Raw genomic sequence first — 18,681 nt, forward strand, 5'->3', positions numbered from 1 at the left:
CATGTTTCGAAGCAGATTTGGACTTCCTCATCAGGGAATATTGATTGATTTATCAAAGTCAAGGAATTCTTGGAATTTAACGAATTTATTATTCACGGAAATGATGGAGTGCACGGAATTCATAAAATACACGGAATTTATGGAATTGATGGAATTCGCGTAATTCATGGCATTTTTTGAATTAATAAAAGTTATAAAATGTATGGAATTCACGGAATTTAAGCGAGTCACGGAATTCAACTTATTCATGAAATTCAAGGAGCTCGTAGAATTCATGAAATTCAAGAAAATCATCAAATTCAATAATTTAATGAAATTCAAGGAAATCATGAAATTCAATGAGTTTAAGAAATTCAATGATACTGCGGAATTCACGGAATAAATAGAATTAATGGAATATCACAAACGCTGTAAATTCCTTAAATTTCGTAAATCCCTTGAATTCCGTGAATTCTGTGAATTTCGCTAATTCCATGAATTTCGTGAATTTCTTTAATTACATTAATTCTGCGAGTTTCCTAATTTCAGAAAATTCCGTGAATTCCTTAAACCCATAAATCCCGAGATTAGAGTCAATTCCGCGAATTTCTCAAATTCCATGAATTCCGTGAATTCAATCTTTTCCGTGAATTCCATTATTTCCGTGAATTCCATAAATTCCGTAAAATTTATTAATTCCGTGGTTTCCATGAATTCCATGAAATCCGTGAATTCCGTCATTTCAAAGAATTCCTTGAATTCAGAAAGTTTCTTTATTTCTATGTATTGCTTGAATTCCAGCAATTCCGTGATTTCCACAAATTCCTTGAATTTCATGAATTCTGTGATTTCTGTAAAATTTATGAATTTCGTAAATTGCTTGAATACCGTGAATTCCATGAATTTCGCAAATTCCATAAATTTCGTGAATTCCTCAATTTCCATGGCTTCCGTGAATGTCGTGAATTCCGTGAATTTGAGTAATTTCATGAATTCTGGATATTCCTTTAACCCAGGAATTCCGTGAATTTTTTGAATTTCAATAATTCTGTGATTACCTTGTGCACAATTTTCGATTTAGAAACGCTCTAATACATGTATTGGAATGCTGGACGGTGACTTAACGATTTACAACAATCACAATACATGTATTGCAATTTCGTCATTCTAATATCATGTTTGCAATTTTATGTTACGCTTGTATTGCAGAAGTCTTGTAGAAGTGTTGTAGAATTCCAAGTATTTTTAACAGTATACGCACTAAAATTTAACATCATAGATTATTATTAAATGTTATAAATATTAAGAAGATTAATATTATCGATTTAATTACGAATCAACTATTTAGTTCTAAATTTTGATTCAGAATTTACATACATTGAAAAAAGTGTTCTAACAATTTAAATAATTTTTTTTGTGAAAAATTGTATTATTTGGTTTAATATTTCATGGACTGGAAAATATTTTTTGATTAATATTTCAACTATTTTGTTAAAAATTCTTATTTTTGGTTCGAAAATTTATTTTTTTAATTATAAATTTCATATTTCTTGAGCAAAATGCAGCTTTTTATTTAACAATTAATCTGTTTAGATTGAGGCTTCAACCGTTTTATTAAAAATTCGTTGTTATTTTCCTAAATAAATTCAACTGATTTTAATTTATAATTGAAATATTTTTTGGTTGAAATATGAACTATAATATTTTTTAATAAGTATTCACCTTCTTGGATTAAGAATTCCACTACTTGCTTAGGAATTATACTGCTTTGTAAAAAATTCATTTTTTAATTTGAAAATTCCACTCTTCGGTTGTAAATTAACTTTTTTGTTGAAAATTTATATTTTAAAGTCAAAAATATAACTTCTTTTTTGTAAAAAAACTCCAGTTTTTGGCTTGAAAATTCAATAATTTTGAGTTTGAAAGCTATATTATTACAGTCTCTTTTGGTAGAAATGTTATCTTTTTTGGTAAAAAGTCAAACTGTTTGGGTGAAAATTCGTTTGTTTTATTAATGAATTCAATTGTCTTAAATTTATTATTAAAACATTTTTTTACTGAAATATTAACTATTATATTTTTTGATAAGAATTCACCTTTTTGACGTAGAAAATTAGTATTGCTTATTTTAAAATTCAACAATTTGTTAGAAAGTTAAAGTATAAAGTTAACCAAAAAAAGATTAATTCTAATCAAAAAATAAAATAGTAGACATTTTAAACAAAAAAGATTTTAATTACATATTAAAAGAAGTTAAACTAATTTAAAGAAAAACAACCAAATTTAAATGAAACTCTTAAAGCCTCAATCCAAACAGACTAATTATCAACCACAGTTGAATTTTTGCTCAGAAAAGATCAAATTTAAAATTAAAAATATAAACTTTCGAACTAATAAGAAGAATTTTTTTAAAAGTAGTTCAAATGTTAATTAAAAAGATTTTTCAGTCAAGAAAGAAAACAAAATTTAATCAAACTTTTGAATTTTTAAGTCAAAAAGACGAGCTTCCTTCAAAACAATTACATTTATGATTTACTATTAAATAACTTACCTAAGCAGTTCGCAAAATTTGAGATTAGAATTGGAGGTTTCAATAAGCTACTTTTTAAACAACTTTTTTAGAATAAATAATCAATTGAACGGCCAGCGTAGAGCTTATAAATAGTATTTTTGATATGTCACTAACAAAATACTGCGACATTTAATTAAAAACACGTCAGAAGAAATCGTCTCAGTAATGGAAACGCAGTTGCGCAACTCACGTTGAACTGTCCGAACTGAATGCGGGACATTAAAATATTCGTAACTTATTGAATAGAATCGTTAAATAGTTATGGATTTTCCTCTTAAACGTGTTTAAAATGCGCAAAAACATTAATTTTTCTATTAGTGTAGGAAATTTCAATAATACAATGCTGTAAAAATGATGCGAAAAGTTTTAAAACAAAAAAAATCGAATTTTGTAGCAGTTCATTCCCAGATTTTAAAAAGTATTATTTATTATTTTTTATTTATTTATTATTGTCCCAGTGTTAGACATACTTTTTACATTATCCCAGTAATGGTCGGTTGACCTTATATTGGAGCCTCTTAATGTTGAGATTTCGATTTTAATGTTTTAAAGGACACTTTTTAAATCAAGGTTTTTTCTAGATTTTCAAATTCAATAATAAAAAATTGCTTATTTTGGAATTCAAAAATATGTTTTTTTTTTATCTTGAAAAATAGCGAAAGATTCAAATTTCTTCGGTAGATTATTTAATGTCACTACAAATAAATTTAAAAAAAATGTGTAACTAACTTTTTCATTGTAAGTTTTTTTTATAAATTTTTGCCAGTTTATTACATCTGTTTAAATTATTTAACTTAGGTTATTTATTATCTTGAAGAAGGCTTGTAACAAGGTCAAAACGTATGTTGGTTTTTTGAATAAAATGAAAAATAAACCCAGATTCATTGAAAACTGAATCAACTATTAATAACAGATTTAGTGGCTTGACGATAATTCATTTGGATAAAAAGAGATATTTTGGGTTCCAATCGTATAAAAAACTGCCAATTTTGTCGACGTTTCGTGAGCATTGCAGTTCACTTCTTCCGGGCTGACCTGAAACCGAGGTATCAGGTTATGTTGTTTTTGTGTATACTCTCTACGTTGCATGTGATTGGCCAGAGCACCCCACTAAGGGGACTGTAGAACCTGATTGGCCAATCAAGTTTTTTTTTTTAAATGAGGCGCGACCGGTCCCCACGGTGGGGCGCTCTGGCCAATCGCAGGCATGGTAGAGATTATATATTATAACAACATAATCTCTTACCCCAGTTTCAGGTCAGCCCTGAAGCAATGAACTGCAATGTTCACCAAACGTCGGCAAAATTCGTAGTTTTTTACACGAATGAATCTATTATTATTTTTATTACATTTTTTTTACACATTCTCAGATGGATTGACTTTATTATTCAGCGTAAGCTATAAGAAAAATCTTTTTTTTTCAGGTTCTGCCAGGGCGTATGTTGGCCCAAGCCATTGCTGGTTTACTTTTTGCTGTACATCCGATCCACAGCGAAGCAGTGGCTGGTATCGTTGGTCGAGCAGATCTCTTGGCTTGCCTCTTTACTCAAACAGCTTTCCTAGCGTACACAGCACATTGTGAACAAACAAGATCAATTCTATCACTAATTCTCACCTTAGTTTCTGCAACGTTAGCTACCCTGGCTAAGGAAACTGGAATATCATCACTGGCGCTCTGTCTCCTGTGGGAATTCTGTCACAACGAGCCAAACATTCGCAAGGTAAGATACAAGTTTGGTGACTCCAAGAGACCAAATACTAAATAGTTTTCCTGACTAAGCAATTGTATAATTAAATCAAAGTTCCACTAGAATTGCCGTTATGCAACTTTACTCAAAGCTCTACACTTGGAGAATCATATAAACTAATTTCATCACAATCTATACTATTTCAGGAGTAGATGAATTAATAGGATCGAAAATTATGTACATCTTGGCGCATGTTCTGCTGTCGGGACTTCATCCTAAATTGAAACTGATATTTCATTTTTAAATATCCGTTCAGTATTTTAAAGACATTTTAGGGTTTTCTCTAAGTAGACTTTACTTTTAAATTGAGAAATTTCAAAAATGATGTCCGTAAATTAAGAAGTTTTTCCACGTAAACATTTACACATTGCTCTCTCGCATTAAAACAAATTATATCATGCTTAAAGAACTTATAACAAATGATTGAATATTATTTATGTATTGAGTGATGAAATCGAAAAATATAATTTGGTGATTGTGAATTCTCTTTCGTTAAAGCTCCTTCGACTCTTTTGAATACATTCGCATCACGCGTCTCATGCTTCGCACTAGATTTTCTAAAAACAAATTGAATTTTTCTATACAATATTCAACACTTTTATATTAAATGTATTGTATTCTCATTTTTTATTTCGTTTCCAGTGTGGTTTTCTAAAAATTAAATTTTTTTATTTTTGAACGTATTTTTGACGAATAGAAGAAATGCTACATCCTTTGACTAAAAATTACTATTAACAAATTTTGTCGATCTTTTTCGTCTGAGCAGGTTTTGCTAATTAATTTTTATTGTACCTTGTGTCCTTTTTGATAAATTAAATTTATTTATTTTTAATGAAACTTTTTTTTTGTAAAAACGAAAAAGACGCTCCCTATTAAAAATCATTAAACACAAATTTGTAGCTTTTTTTGGATGAGCATTATTTTTCTATTCATTTTTTTATAGCTTGTATCGTTTGTTCAAAAATTTAAGTTTCTTACAATTAAAACCAAAAACAAGTTGCCAAAAAAATAATTAATCACAAATTTGTAGTCCTTTTTTGGCGAACAACTTTCATCTAATTATTTTTCCTTAGCTTGTGTCGATTGTCCAAGAATTTAATTAAATTTTTTTTTAATGTTATTTTTCACGAATAAAAAAAAACGACGCATTCTGTTAAAAAGTTATTACTAAAAAATGTCTAGCCCTTTTTCAAGTGAAAAACTTTTGTTTCATTTTTTTATATCTTGCGGCATTCGTTTAAATATTAATTTTTTAAATTTCAATACTGTTTTTACGAATGAAACAAAAACTACGAGTCCTATATAAAAGTGATCCACAAAAAATTTGCAGATTTTTTTTTTGGGTGCATAATTTTTGTAAAAAAGTTCTACTATATGGTAGAACCTTAATAGTCAGATAAAAATAGTTAAATCTTCAACCAAAGGGATAAATCTTAATTTTAAAAAAAATTTAACAATCTAGATCGCAGTGAAGAGAATCAATTTTCAGCCGAACAGTTGTATTTTTAGACAAAAAAGATCAAAGTTCTATAACCACGGCTTTATTTTTTGAATACAAAAAATTAATAAAATATTTTAGTGTGAGCTTTTCAAAATATGAGTTTTAAGCAAAAAGTGAATTTTTTACCTAAATAGTTTAATTTTCAAAGCAATAAGATGAATTCTGGTCGAAAAAGAAAGACTTCTGAACAAAATTTTCGAATTTTAAACCAAACTTTTGCATTTTTATTGAATAAAGTGCAATTTATATTAAAATATATAAATTTTTAAATTAAAAATATGAATTAAAAAAAAGTTGAATTTTCATCAAAAAAAGATTTTACTTGACTTTGCAAAACCAAAATATCATTTTGAAACAAAAAGTACATTTTCTAAGTAGAAATTATAGTTTTTAACCCAATCAGACGAGTTATCAACAAAACAGTTAAATTTTTGACCAAAAAGGATGACTGCCACTGCAAAACAATAAATATAAATAAGGAAAATAAATAAAGTAAATAAATAAATTAATTTTCCCTTAATTTCCCTGGCCATTCATAATTAAAGACCAGAATCTTAAAGTTATATAATTTTCAATCTAGACTCTTTTATAAACTCAATGGAATAATGTACAATTAAAATTAAAAGAATTCAAATTTAATCTGTTTGGCAGTAATTTAAAGTTATAAAAATCCCCTAACTTTTGTAACGATTTTTCCTGAAATACAAAATACCCTGCCTTTTTTATTGAATTGTTGTTACCCAGGTTCGTTTTTCATTGAACAAGTTTGTTTGGAACGAAAATTAAATTTTTATTAAATGCCTACGATCATTGCAAGTTATTTTTTTAAATTAATTCCAATATAATGTTTGCTAAACTCGTATATAGAATTGGCTTAAAATATCGATGTCCATGCTCTATACTTTTTTACAAGAAAATGGATTATATTAATCTTTGAATGGAAATATGTTTTTTTTTTAGTGTGCCACATTAGATGCCGCTCCCCTATACATTAAATTGGTTAAGATTAGCTCGGAATTGAAAGACAAACTAAAAAATATTAAATTTCCAAACAAAAGTTCTATTGTCTCTCTAAATGTATTACCGATGTCTTATAGTATTACAATAGAGCTCATATTAGATTTTATAGAAAAAAAATGAATTCTAAATCCAAATTTAAATAAAAGATCAAAACATTAATTCTCAATTTCAACCAGACTGTTTTCTAATAATGCAGTTTTCTTGTTAAATAATCAATTCTGCAACAAAATTTTAGGATGTCCCATGAGCCCCTTATATTTTACAATTTTAAATCTACAAATAGATGCCCCGAGATGTGCGTCGCATATTCCACGGGGGCTTTGCCAGTCGAATCGGCGCGGCGCGGCGGGGCGACGCACATCTGGTGACCTGCCATAGTTATTAATGGTAGACGTTAAAAGTAGAGCATCTAATAATTTTGTTTGCACGTCTGTCCTTAAAATACTTAAACAACTTAAAAAATGTTATTGAATTTCCTGTTAAAAAATAAATGATTATTTAATCCTTTATCTTGATATATTAATTATTAAAATAACTAAAGGTGACTTCACTGCCAACTGACGCTATTGTGTTCACGAATATCAAACCTGGCATCCATTTAATCGATTTTAATTAAACTTGGTGAAGGTATAGTTCTTTATGGGTAATGTTTTGTGGCAAAATGATTGTCAAAACTTTTGAAAATTCTGGGAGCTGGGAATACATTTTCAAAATTTGCACATACAAAAATTAAAACAAATTTTGTGTCAGATTTTTTTCACGAAATACGCTATAATTAATTTTTTGTATTTTTTGTATTATCATATTTCTGGCTTTTTAATATTTCATCACAAAAAAAAGTATGAAAATTCACCTGGTTAGCGAATTATAAATATTTGAAAAGCAGGCCAGCCGAATACTTGTGAGGTCAAAAACCCAATCAAAAATTTGTTTACATATTCGTTTAAAATAACCAACTTTCAGTGACAAATGTTAAGATAATATAACTTTTTTTTAATGTAAATTTCCTTTGAATTTTACACCGATTGCTGGTGAAAAAAGCAAGCCTAAAATAATTGAAAAAAATAAAATAATTGAAAAAATCTTTATTTTCTTCCAATCCAAAGATTTTCTATTAAAAGTAACGATTTCTAGTATAGAAAGGGAATGAAACCTAAAATGCTATAAAAATCGTTAACTTAATAATTCAGTGATGACCTAAAGAATAATGATAATCTGAAACATATGAGGATTTTCTGAATTAAAAATATCAATTTTTGGCGAAGAATACTAATGCGACGATAAAAATTGTTCTAAATTGTAAATTTTTTCTAACTAAATATTTTTTCTTGAAATATTCAATTTTCGGTAAAAAAAGAAAAAATGGTAACGTATTTCAAGTTATTCAAAAATTGTAAATCTTCTTTAAAATCAATATAAAAATTTCCAGTAGCATAAAATCTAACGATTTTTTATTAGAAATATCTATTCCCGGTGTAAAATTCCACCATAGCCTGAAATTATTAAAAAGTTATAAATTTTCTTTCAACCATAAATTTTGCATTTAAAAATACCAGCTTCCAACAAAAAGTACAAACAAAATACTAAGTTGTTAAGATTCTAAACCTTTTAGGAAAATTAAAATGACCATTGTTTGAAAATTCCTATTTTAGATGTAATACGCCAAACGAAACCTAAAATTGTTTAAAGATTATGAATCTTCTTCGAAATCTGATCCCCTTTTATTGAGGCACATGAATATTCCCCAAACTCCACTAGACATGAGTTTCATTTGATCGAAAATCATTTTAACTAATACCCATTTTCTGTACTTTTTATTTACCCGAATTTTCATTTTATCTACATTTTATTCCTCCAATTTGTCACTAACCAAAATTTTAATTAGTCCGAATTATTATGTGGCCTAACTTTTAGATCACCTAATTTCTCTTTGCCAGAAAATTTATTTATCATAATTTCCATTTAGTCTAATTTCTATTTCTTAAAATTTTTATATGACATAATTTTAATTCTTTCGAATAACTATATAACCTAATTTCTTTCGCACGAATGGATAATTATCGTAATTATTACCTGCAATAATTTTTAGTGAAACTAAATGTCATTTATCCTTAATGTCACGTAACATAATTTTAACTTCTTCTAATTTGAATATAAGCTAAGTTAACTTTTTTCGAATCTCTATTTGCTATAATATTCATTTGTCCTAGTTTTAATTTAACCTAATTTTCGTTGCTCCAAATAATCATGTACCCTAATTGTTATTTATGCAATTTCATATTTGTCATAAATATCATTTTCTCGAACTTTCACATGGTCTAATTTCTATTTCTCCGAATTATCACTTGTCATCAGTTTTATTTTACCTAATTTTCACTTAACCTAATATCGATCTATCCGAACTACGCGCCATAATCTCCAAGTAACAGAAGTTCCGTTTTTCCTACCGAACTTCTGTTCAGATTTGAAGTCATGGTTTCCCATCTGGATGTATTTAGTCTGGTCGGAATGTCAGGTGAAGATGGGGTTGCGCAACACTTCTTGGGGTACGGTTACCAAATAAGAGTAGGCGCCAAATTCGAATAAGAAACCTCTGCGAATACAGTAACCATTATGAAAATTATTGTGTAAGGCCAAATTTCTTCATTTTCCGAATTTATTTTTCTTTCAGAAACTTAAATTCGACCCAATATGTGATTCTAGACTAAAGGCCCCCAAACACCAAAAAATTTGCCAGATTAAAGACACCCAAATACTTATTCGCAAATATTCGTGGAAAATCGTTGCATAACTGCACAGAAGAAAAATATCAGATGTTATTTATATACAAAAACAAACTAAATTATAAAAACATTTTTAATTTTAATTTCATCATGTACGAAATATTATGTATCCGCGGCAATGGAAGGAAATGGGTTTCAGGTGTTCTGCAGATAAGTAAAGAAAGGTAAACCGTAATTTATAATTACATTTCACGTTCAGGTAACTCCATAAAGAAGGAGCATTATTAAGAATGATTGCTAAAATCAAGGAAAATATTCCCATCGTTAATTGTAACAATTTTTGAAACAGAACTGAAGACGCACTTTAGAAATAATATTTTAGGTAGTATTGTTCATTTAAAAATAGTTATTTAGGTTTTCATGTTTTGGCGTTTTCGTTACGCAGAAATTATAATTATCATTTAATCCTCATGATAAAGGACTTTGTTTATTCCTTGGAAAAGTCTTTAGAAAACCCTTTCATAAGTTTTTATTAATCAAATTTTATTTAAGACACTTATTTTTAAAAAAATGCCCTTTCCTTCCGGAGTTAAGCGAACTTGAAATTTAATTATAAATTACTATGTTACCAATGCGAATATTTTTCAATAAATTGTTTATAAGTCGACAGATCCATGCAATGTGAAATTAATGATGAAGTAATAACGTTATTTTACGTCCAAAAATGAGCAGAACCTACAAAGATTGATAAAATGGAAGAGCAATTTTTATTTTTAACTTATTTTAAGATATACTAAATTCGATGTTTAGAATAAAATATTTCAGCAAAAAATTGTTTATTTAATATTAGTTGTTTAGTGTTTTAGTTTTGCATTTTTTCTGTCTATGCAGGTAAATGTTGAATGAATTATTAATAATGCTCCTTCTTTATGGAGTTACTCGAACTTGAAATATAATTATAGATTACTGTTTTACCTTTGTTTACTTATCTGCAGAACACCTGACACCTATATCCTTCCCTTGTCGCGAATTCATAATATAGCGTACATGGTAAAATTAAAATTAAAAATGTTTTTATAATTTAGTTTGTATTTGTATACAAATAACTTCTGGTATTTTTCTTCTGTTCAGTTATGCATCTATTTTCCACCAATATTTGCGAATAAGTGTTTGGGTGTCTTTAGTCTGGCAAATCTTATTTGGCAACTGTACCCGAGGAAGTGTTGCACAGCGCCATCTTCATCTGACGTACCGACCAGACTAAATGCATCTAGATGGGAAACCATGACTTCAAACCTGAACGGAAGTTCGTTAGGACAAATGAAACTTCTGTTACTTGAAGATTATGGCGAATGATAATTCGGATAGATCGATATTAGGTTAAATCGAAATTAGGAAAAATAAAACTTATGACAAATGATAATTCGGAGAAATAGGAATGAAGCCATGTGAAAGTTCGAGCAAATTATAATTATAACAAATAAAAATTTGCATACATAAAAATGAGTGTAAATGATTATTGGGAGCAACGAAAATTGGGGTTAATTAAAATTAGGACAAATGAAAATTATAGCAAATAGCGATTCGAAAAAATTTGACTCAGATTATATTCAAATTAGAAGAAGTTGAAATTATGTTGCGTGACATTAAGGATAAATGACATGTAGTTTCACTGTAAATTATAATTATGATATGACAAAAAAAACAAGGAAAATGATTGTAAAAAAATGCACAAATAAAATGTAGCATATTCCGTCAAAAATCGAATAATACAATTTTTAATTTTTTTTTAAACGACTATAAGGTTCATTGAAATCCGAAAAAAGTGTCGGTAATGGTGTAGCTGTTAGAATTTTCAAAATGTTTTAAAATCCTTTTATCGCATAAAATTACCCATAAAGTGCTAAAACTTCACTATGTTTAATTAAAATCGATAAAATAGACAAAAATCAAATTCAGAAAAGAAAACTTAGATAAGCTCAAAATAACCTTACTGAAAATGATTATCGATTTAGATTATTTTATATAATCATTACAAAGAAAATTCGTTAAATATAAAATAGTTCTTCTGAAACAATGAAAGTAAAACTTACAAAAAAAAAACTGACAGAACTTTCAAACAATTAATCAATTGCCTTTTTTCAAACAAAGATAAAGATAGTTTCTAAAGATTATCTGGTTTCGTTTATTTTATAAAGCTTAAAGTTTTTAATCAAATATATATTTGTGAAACCTTGAGGAGACTCAAATCTCGAATTAATTATTATAAATAATATTGAAATATTGCGAATTAGGTAATTAAATAAAGTTTTGGCACAAGGCTCTTGGAAATCGGAACATTATTTTGATTTCGAATTTCAAAATTTTAGGTTAAGAAAAAAAGAATTAGTAGCGAAGAATCATTGAATTCCTTTTTATAAATGAGTATAATGAAAATCTCTATTTATTTAACGAAATATGTAGGCTCACCGACAATATTTGTATTACGCTCGCCGAATTTCGACGAACCTAGTCACCCTTTTTCTTTTCCCCGTCGCAATGCCAAGCAAGCTTAAAAAAATTAAAGTTTAATTATTATTCGTATACTACTATAGGTAAATTATTATACTTTCTTTAATATGATTAAACTACCCGAACAATTTATATTAATATTTTTAATTTGATAAATTTAGAAACTCTAAGTCTGTTAAATGTTTTGATATTTGTTAAATCGAGAAAAATATGCTAATTGTTAATTTTAAAAGGATTTGGAAAAGTTTGGTATAGAAACAAGTATTTTGTGTTAAATTTTTTTAATCGAGAATAGTTCCTTGAAGTTTTGTGTTTTTTCTTTCGCTACTGATACAAATCTACATGTCTTATTGAATCCTAATTGTAAAAGGCTGTTTTTAGTTCATGAGAGATTCTTTACAACTATTATGATTTCTCAATATTTATGAAAATTAAAATTATTTGGGGAAAAAGCTCGTTTTGAAAATATAGAACTGTATGATTCCTCAATGAATATATTGTAATTAAGAATAAAAATATAGAGTTGTACAGAACTTTTTGAGGATAACTCAACTATTGATCATTTAAGTAAGAAAAAAATGCCATTTCTGCATTACTTCATCAAATAAAAAAATTACCTTCAATTAATACTTTGTATTCATGTGATAAAATTAAAATGTAGGTTGAGTAATATTTTGAAAGCATATTTACTGATATTTTAACATCTCATTAAATTTAAAAATCTTAAAAAATAGCGTGATTTTATAATGAGAAAATTTTAATAAGAAAATGTTTATTGAGTTTCAGATACATTTAGGGAGAATCTGCTAGCAAGAACTGAGTTTTTCTAAAATTGTACCTAAAAATTCTGTTGAAATTGGTGTCAAAAATATTGGATTAAATTACTATAAAGTTCTATGTAATTTTATGGGTGGACCTATAAGATTATGCTGTTGAGGAAATTACAAAATTGTGTGTACATTACATATTAACCCTTTTCTATTCCTATATGATTTTTGTTCCTAAATATCTAATTTAGCAGTTCTATGCACTGTTCTTCCCCACTACAAAGGGTCATATATTATCTCCCTACCATCTATCATCTGCACAGAGCCCACAACAAGGACAATAGTCCCCAAAGTGATCTCTATGTATACCGTATAAACTATGTCCCGAAAAAGCTACTGAATCCACTAAAAACAAATTTAACTGTAATATAAAAGTTTATTTCGTATTTAAAAAAAATTGTCTATGCAAAATAATCTTATTAGATATGAAAAATAATACGAAAAAGCTGCATCACCTACAAGTCCAAATGCCTATAAAATATCCTAACTCCGTGATCAGACATTTTTCATTAGAAAATAGTAGTATTGGATTATATGAATTATTAAGCGATTGTAAAAAAGGTTTACACATGAAAATAATAAGAAAAACAATTAATACTTAAAAAGAAGTTAAAAGTCAATTTCCTAATATTAAGGGATGTAAAGCGTAAATTCGTGAACATCTTATGCAGTGAAGGGTTTTTATTACTTCATATGTGTTCATACAAAGTATTTCTGAGTGAGAAAATTGTCATGTTTTTTATTTTGTGAGAAAATGGTATACTTTTTCTATTTAAAATTCGGCATTCTAATGATGTAGTAAAAAATCCGACGAAAAGTTTTCGACTACATTCAGTTTTTAAAAAATCACGAAAGAATTCTTAGAGCAGAAAAAATGTATAGAGTTTTCCTATACATTTGTAAATATTGAAATCTTGTATGAAACATCATTAAAGAAAAAGTTTTGATACAGAAAGTTTTAAATCTTAATGTTTCCGAACTCCTAGAATTATTGGGTGCATCTGTAATTCTAAAAGTTTCAGTTATCAGCAAGCGCAATTTCTAGTTGGAGAACAAATTTGGAAACTTTAATGCCTTACTTTAAAAAGAAATATTTTTAATATCAATGTTCTAGTTATGGAATAAACTTAAATTTTAAATGGCGACATCAAAATTCATATTAAAAATGAAACCTCGCGTATTTGTCATCAGTCATGTTTAGTATATTTTCTTTCAATTCATTTCTTAGTGACTGAAAAAAAAGTTTTTAACATAAGAAAGCAGTCTTATTTATCACAATAAATGACCTTATGTTTGATTTTATTTTAACAACATTAATCAATCTATGTATGAAATCTATAGTAATCTATGGGTAGGAAAGTGCTTTTCAAAATCGGATCTCATACTATTTCCTCTATTACTCTCTTTTGCTATTTTTAAAAGAAATCCTCTGATTTCCTCTTTTCTAGGGGAATGTTACATTTTTATTGTTTTTAAATAAATGCGAACGGAATTAAAGAAACTCAATCAGAAAATCTAAATATTTTTGGTTAAGGGTTAATTTCTCTTAGTTGAAATATCTACTATTATATATGTTGTTGAGACATGATCTTTTTGGTTAAAAATTTTATTGTTTTGTTGAAAATTCAACTATTTTGTTAAAAAATCTTGTTTTTTTGTCGAAAATGTAACTAATTTGTTAAACAGGTGTCCTTTTAGATAGAAAATTCATATTTTTCGGTGAAACACTAATGTCTCTTGATTAAAAATTAACTTTTTGTTGAAAAAACGATTGTCTTCTACAAAATTTTTCTTTTTGATTTAAAAGTTCAACTGTTTTGTTGAAATTATAATTATTTTTACTCATACTAGTTCATCTTTTATGTTTCAATTTTTTTTTAATTTAAATGTTCAACATAAAAACTGAGCTATTTTGCTAAAAATGTATCTCCTTTGGTAAAAAATGATTCACTCTTTAAAAACGCATCTTTTTAATTTATATTTAATCTTTCTTGGTTCAATATTATATCTTATGTTAAAAATTCATCTTTTCGGGATTTGAAGTGAGAAGATTTCGAAAGCATTCGATTGTTTAGCTTAAAAACTCTTTTCTTTTAATTAAAATATATATCTTTTGATACAAAATTTTATATTTTTTTCAAATTCAACTTTTTCTTTCAATATTAGGATTTCTTGATCCAAAATGAATTTTTTTTTATAGAAATTCATCTCTTCTTTTTTAAATTTTTTATCTTTTTGTTAAAAATTCCAACGTTTGATTGACAGTAATCTGCTTTGGTTGAAGCTTCAACTATAGTGTTAACAATTTTTTATTTTTGAAGATTCATCAGGTTATTTTGGAATTCATCATTGAACTATTTTCGTGAATATTCATATTTTTTGTTTAAAACTTTAACTGTTCCATTTATTGTTATGAAATTATCTTTTTGGTTCAAAATTGATCTAATCAGTCAAAGGTTGAACTAATTTAATAAAAAGTTATGTTTTTGGTCGAAGATTCATAATTTTATTTAGAAATTTAGCAATTTATTTTAAAATTCTTTTCTTGGACAAGAACCTTGACTAAAAATTTAATCATTTCATTTTTGTTTCGGAATTTATCTTTTTTAGTACCAAATATAACTTTTTGGTTGGGAATTAAAAATTTTTTTCGAAAAATCATGTTCTTCACTTAAAAATTACTATTCTTGGTTGAAGGTTCATCTTTATGGTTAAAAAATCGTCCATTCTGTTGAAATGAAGGTAATTTCCTTACTATTCCCTATTTTCATGAAAAATCATTTACCCTGTTTAAAAAAAATTGTAGACTTTGAACTCTGCAAATTCAAATTTTAATTATTTAAGTTTTAATTTCCTGTTCTACAATTTCCTTTTTTCAAAAGTTTATTCAGCTTGTGATACAATGAATTAAACTTTGTCTGAGTATTAATTTCAAAATTTATTCTAGCAATTGTGAACTGAGTTCTTATCCCCAAACTCAGCAATAGAATTACATCTTACTTCGTAAATTCAAACAGACAAAGTGTAATGAAATTGCAATTTTTGAAGAAAAATAAGTCTTTCGATTAACATCGCAGACCTTTTTGTGTGAATGGTAGCCACTTTTAGTAACTTTTTAGTCCAAACCAGTCACTTTTTCCACTTTTTCCAAGTACATTAGTCTGTGGCAACCTTACTCACCAGCAAAAAATTCCAAGTAAAAATGCTTAAATCGCGAATGAAAAATATGAAGCCAGACTGATCTCTATCTAGAAAAATATTCCCATTTAGGTATTCAAATCAAGCTTCTCGAGTCTTTTTCAGCCAACCAAAGTCTTCATCATTCCCTCATTTTCTAGCGCCATCAACAACCCTTCTCTCCAACAGAGTTCCGATCTATTTCAGCTTCAGAATCCCATCTTCGTCTGCATTGTCCGTGGTATAGTGGCACTAAAATAAAAGTAGCTTGCGCTCGGCTCCTCATTGCCATTATCTTTCTCGCTCCTCCACCCCGACGATCCCTTCCGACCTATTAGATAGACACTCGGGTTGTAAATTCAAAGGTCTGAGATTCAAGAATATCTCTAGCCTCTACCCAAATGTATGACTCTGCTCGGCAGTGTGCTGTTGGTGACGTAGAGAGTAGTGGTGCTGTTGGCAAGGGAAAAGAAACATAAGAAGAAGTTGAGCAAGACTGAGGAACCAAGTTCCGACTGCGCAGGGTTGCGATCTAGGAATCTAGGATCTCTCTCAAGGTGTTGGGAAATGCGAACGACCCTTGGCACCCCTCCAACCCACGGCAAGGGGGCGACATGCATCACGCGAGGCGTCTGCTGCAACCAGCGCATCCGGATGCAACCAAAACGAGAAGAGAGAGCAAGTGAGCGACAGAGAGAGAGAGAGAGAGAGAGAGAGAGAGTGATTGCGGTGGAAATGGGGTGAAGGGGATGAGGTTAAGGGGAATCCAGCAGTGCATCAGCTCCCTGTCTCTACCAGCACGTTACTCCACGGGCTGCACGTGGCGCAGCAAACGCCATCGCCTTATCAGCGGAACTGAAAGAGGCCTCTTATTCCTTTCTCACCCCTTCTGTCTTCATTCTAGATTTATCTTTCTAACTCGTTCTTAAACTTTATTGTGAAATTCTTTACGGTTTTTTTGTTCCTGAGAGGTGCTTTATTGCGTTGGAGAGATGAATAGCGAATTTTCGTTAAAAAAAGCGTGGAATAGATAAAAGACGTAACCACATCGTTTAATTATAATTAAGTGTATGCGGATTCACGCGAGAACGTCTTTTCGCACGGAGATGTCTGAAGGAGAGAAGAAAAAGAAGAAGCATACGAAAGGAATCCTACATAAAATAATTTACCACCTTAGGGGGGGGGGGGCTCACAAAATCTATTTTTTTCTAAAAGTACATATTGTAAAAATTTGAGTACGTTTCCAGGTCTTGAATGTTTTTGGTAGAAAACTAATCTTCTTATTTAAAAATTTATCTTTTTCGTCGAAAAATCAACTTTTTGGTTGAGAATTCCTAAAACTGATTAGAAATGGATAAACGGATAAACGGAAAGAAGAAAAACGTAAATATCTTGAAAACTTTCAAAATAACACGTGTTTAAAGTAAAATTGGCAATTTAATAAAAAAATTGTCTTTTTATTTTTCGCGCACAAAGACACCTTCTAATGGTATGCCATTACTAAGCTTTTTACTCGCCAGTCTACATGATATAAAATGGATTCAGTAACCCCTAATTGTAAAAGCCTTTGATTATTAATAGATATTATCAACAATACTCCTTAAAAGTCTCCTAATCATTTAAGTAAAATAGTTATAAAGATCCTGTACATGTTACAAAATTTTTTAATTGAACTCTACATATAGGAAGTATGTTCTTGTGTCAGGTTAGTTTCCACTGATTCTTGTAGTGTATTGATTTTACCTGAAAAACGGTGTCAAAGTCCAAAGAAGCAAAGTCATTTAGCAAACTCTAACAAACTCCGGAAGCTTAGTATGTAGTTGCTGTAAAGTTTAACCAATTTTCGATTAAGAGTTTCGAAACTATTCTTTGTGAGATTTAGAAAGTATTAAAGTGCTTAATATAAAGTGCTTAAAATATGAATATCAGCGTACTTCAAAAATAAGAATGTGATCAATGAAAATATTGGAATTATGATCTAAGCTTAAATTGATAAGGTATGAAGAAGGGAGAAGAGAGAAGAGGACGTGAAATTGATGCGGAAAATGCGTTATCTTACTGTAAGCGCATACGCTTAAGTATGCTAGTACATAAGAGTGTATTTTCTCGCTCGTACGCTCCTTCTTTCTTCAATCTTTTTCTTCCCTCGTCTCTCTTTTCCTCCTTGCCCTTTTTCTTCTTCTTTTCTTCTTCTTCTTCTTCATCATCTTCTTTTTCTTCTTTTTCTTCTTCTTCTCAGTACCTTTTTAAGAAATAATATCATTTGACCGATTTCATCCCGAAATTAGATTTTAAAAAATGCAACGTTCTTATACAGATTTAGGCTTTTTTATTGAATCGGAAAATTGCGCATCAGAATCATCTGATTCTAAAGATCAATTTCCTATCAGTTTCCTCTCATGAAGAAATTTTGTAATTTTTGTAAACGAAAAATCATTAACTATCTACAAATACACGATCTAGGTAAATATAGGGACTTTGTAAGGTAAAAAACAAATCAGAACCATATAGATTTATAGCTCAATATAGGAAAACTAAAGATTTTTTTCAACCCTGAAATACAAAATTTTCTAAAACATTCGTTATTGATCCTAGGAAATTTCAAATCTTTCAAAAGTGTATA

The 18,681-nt window shown here is 28.6% G+C and overlaps 1 protein-coding gene across 1 annotated transcript in view; it reads left to right on the forward strand.

Moving 5' to 3' along the window:
* LOC117182033 (protein O-mannosyl-transferase TMTC2) overlaps positions 1–18,681 on the forward strand; it is a 560,376-nt gene that overhangs the window by 207,836 nt on the left and 333,859 nt on the right. The window contains exon 3 of the mRNA XM_033375055.1: positions 3,976–4,272. Coding sequence (XP_033230946.1) covers positions 3,976–4,272 — 297 coding nt within the window. The remainder of the gene's footprint in view (positions 1–3,975; positions 4,273–18,681) is intronic.

Source organism: Belonocnema kinseyi, chromosome 10 (assembly GCF_010883055.1).
Source record: "Belonocnema kinseyi isolate 2016_QV_RU_SX_M_011 chromosome 10, B_treatae_v1, whole genome shotgun sequence".
Lineage (NCBI taxonomy): Eukaryota > Metazoa > Arthropoda > Insecta > Hymenoptera > Cynipidae > Belonocnema > Belonocnema kinseyi.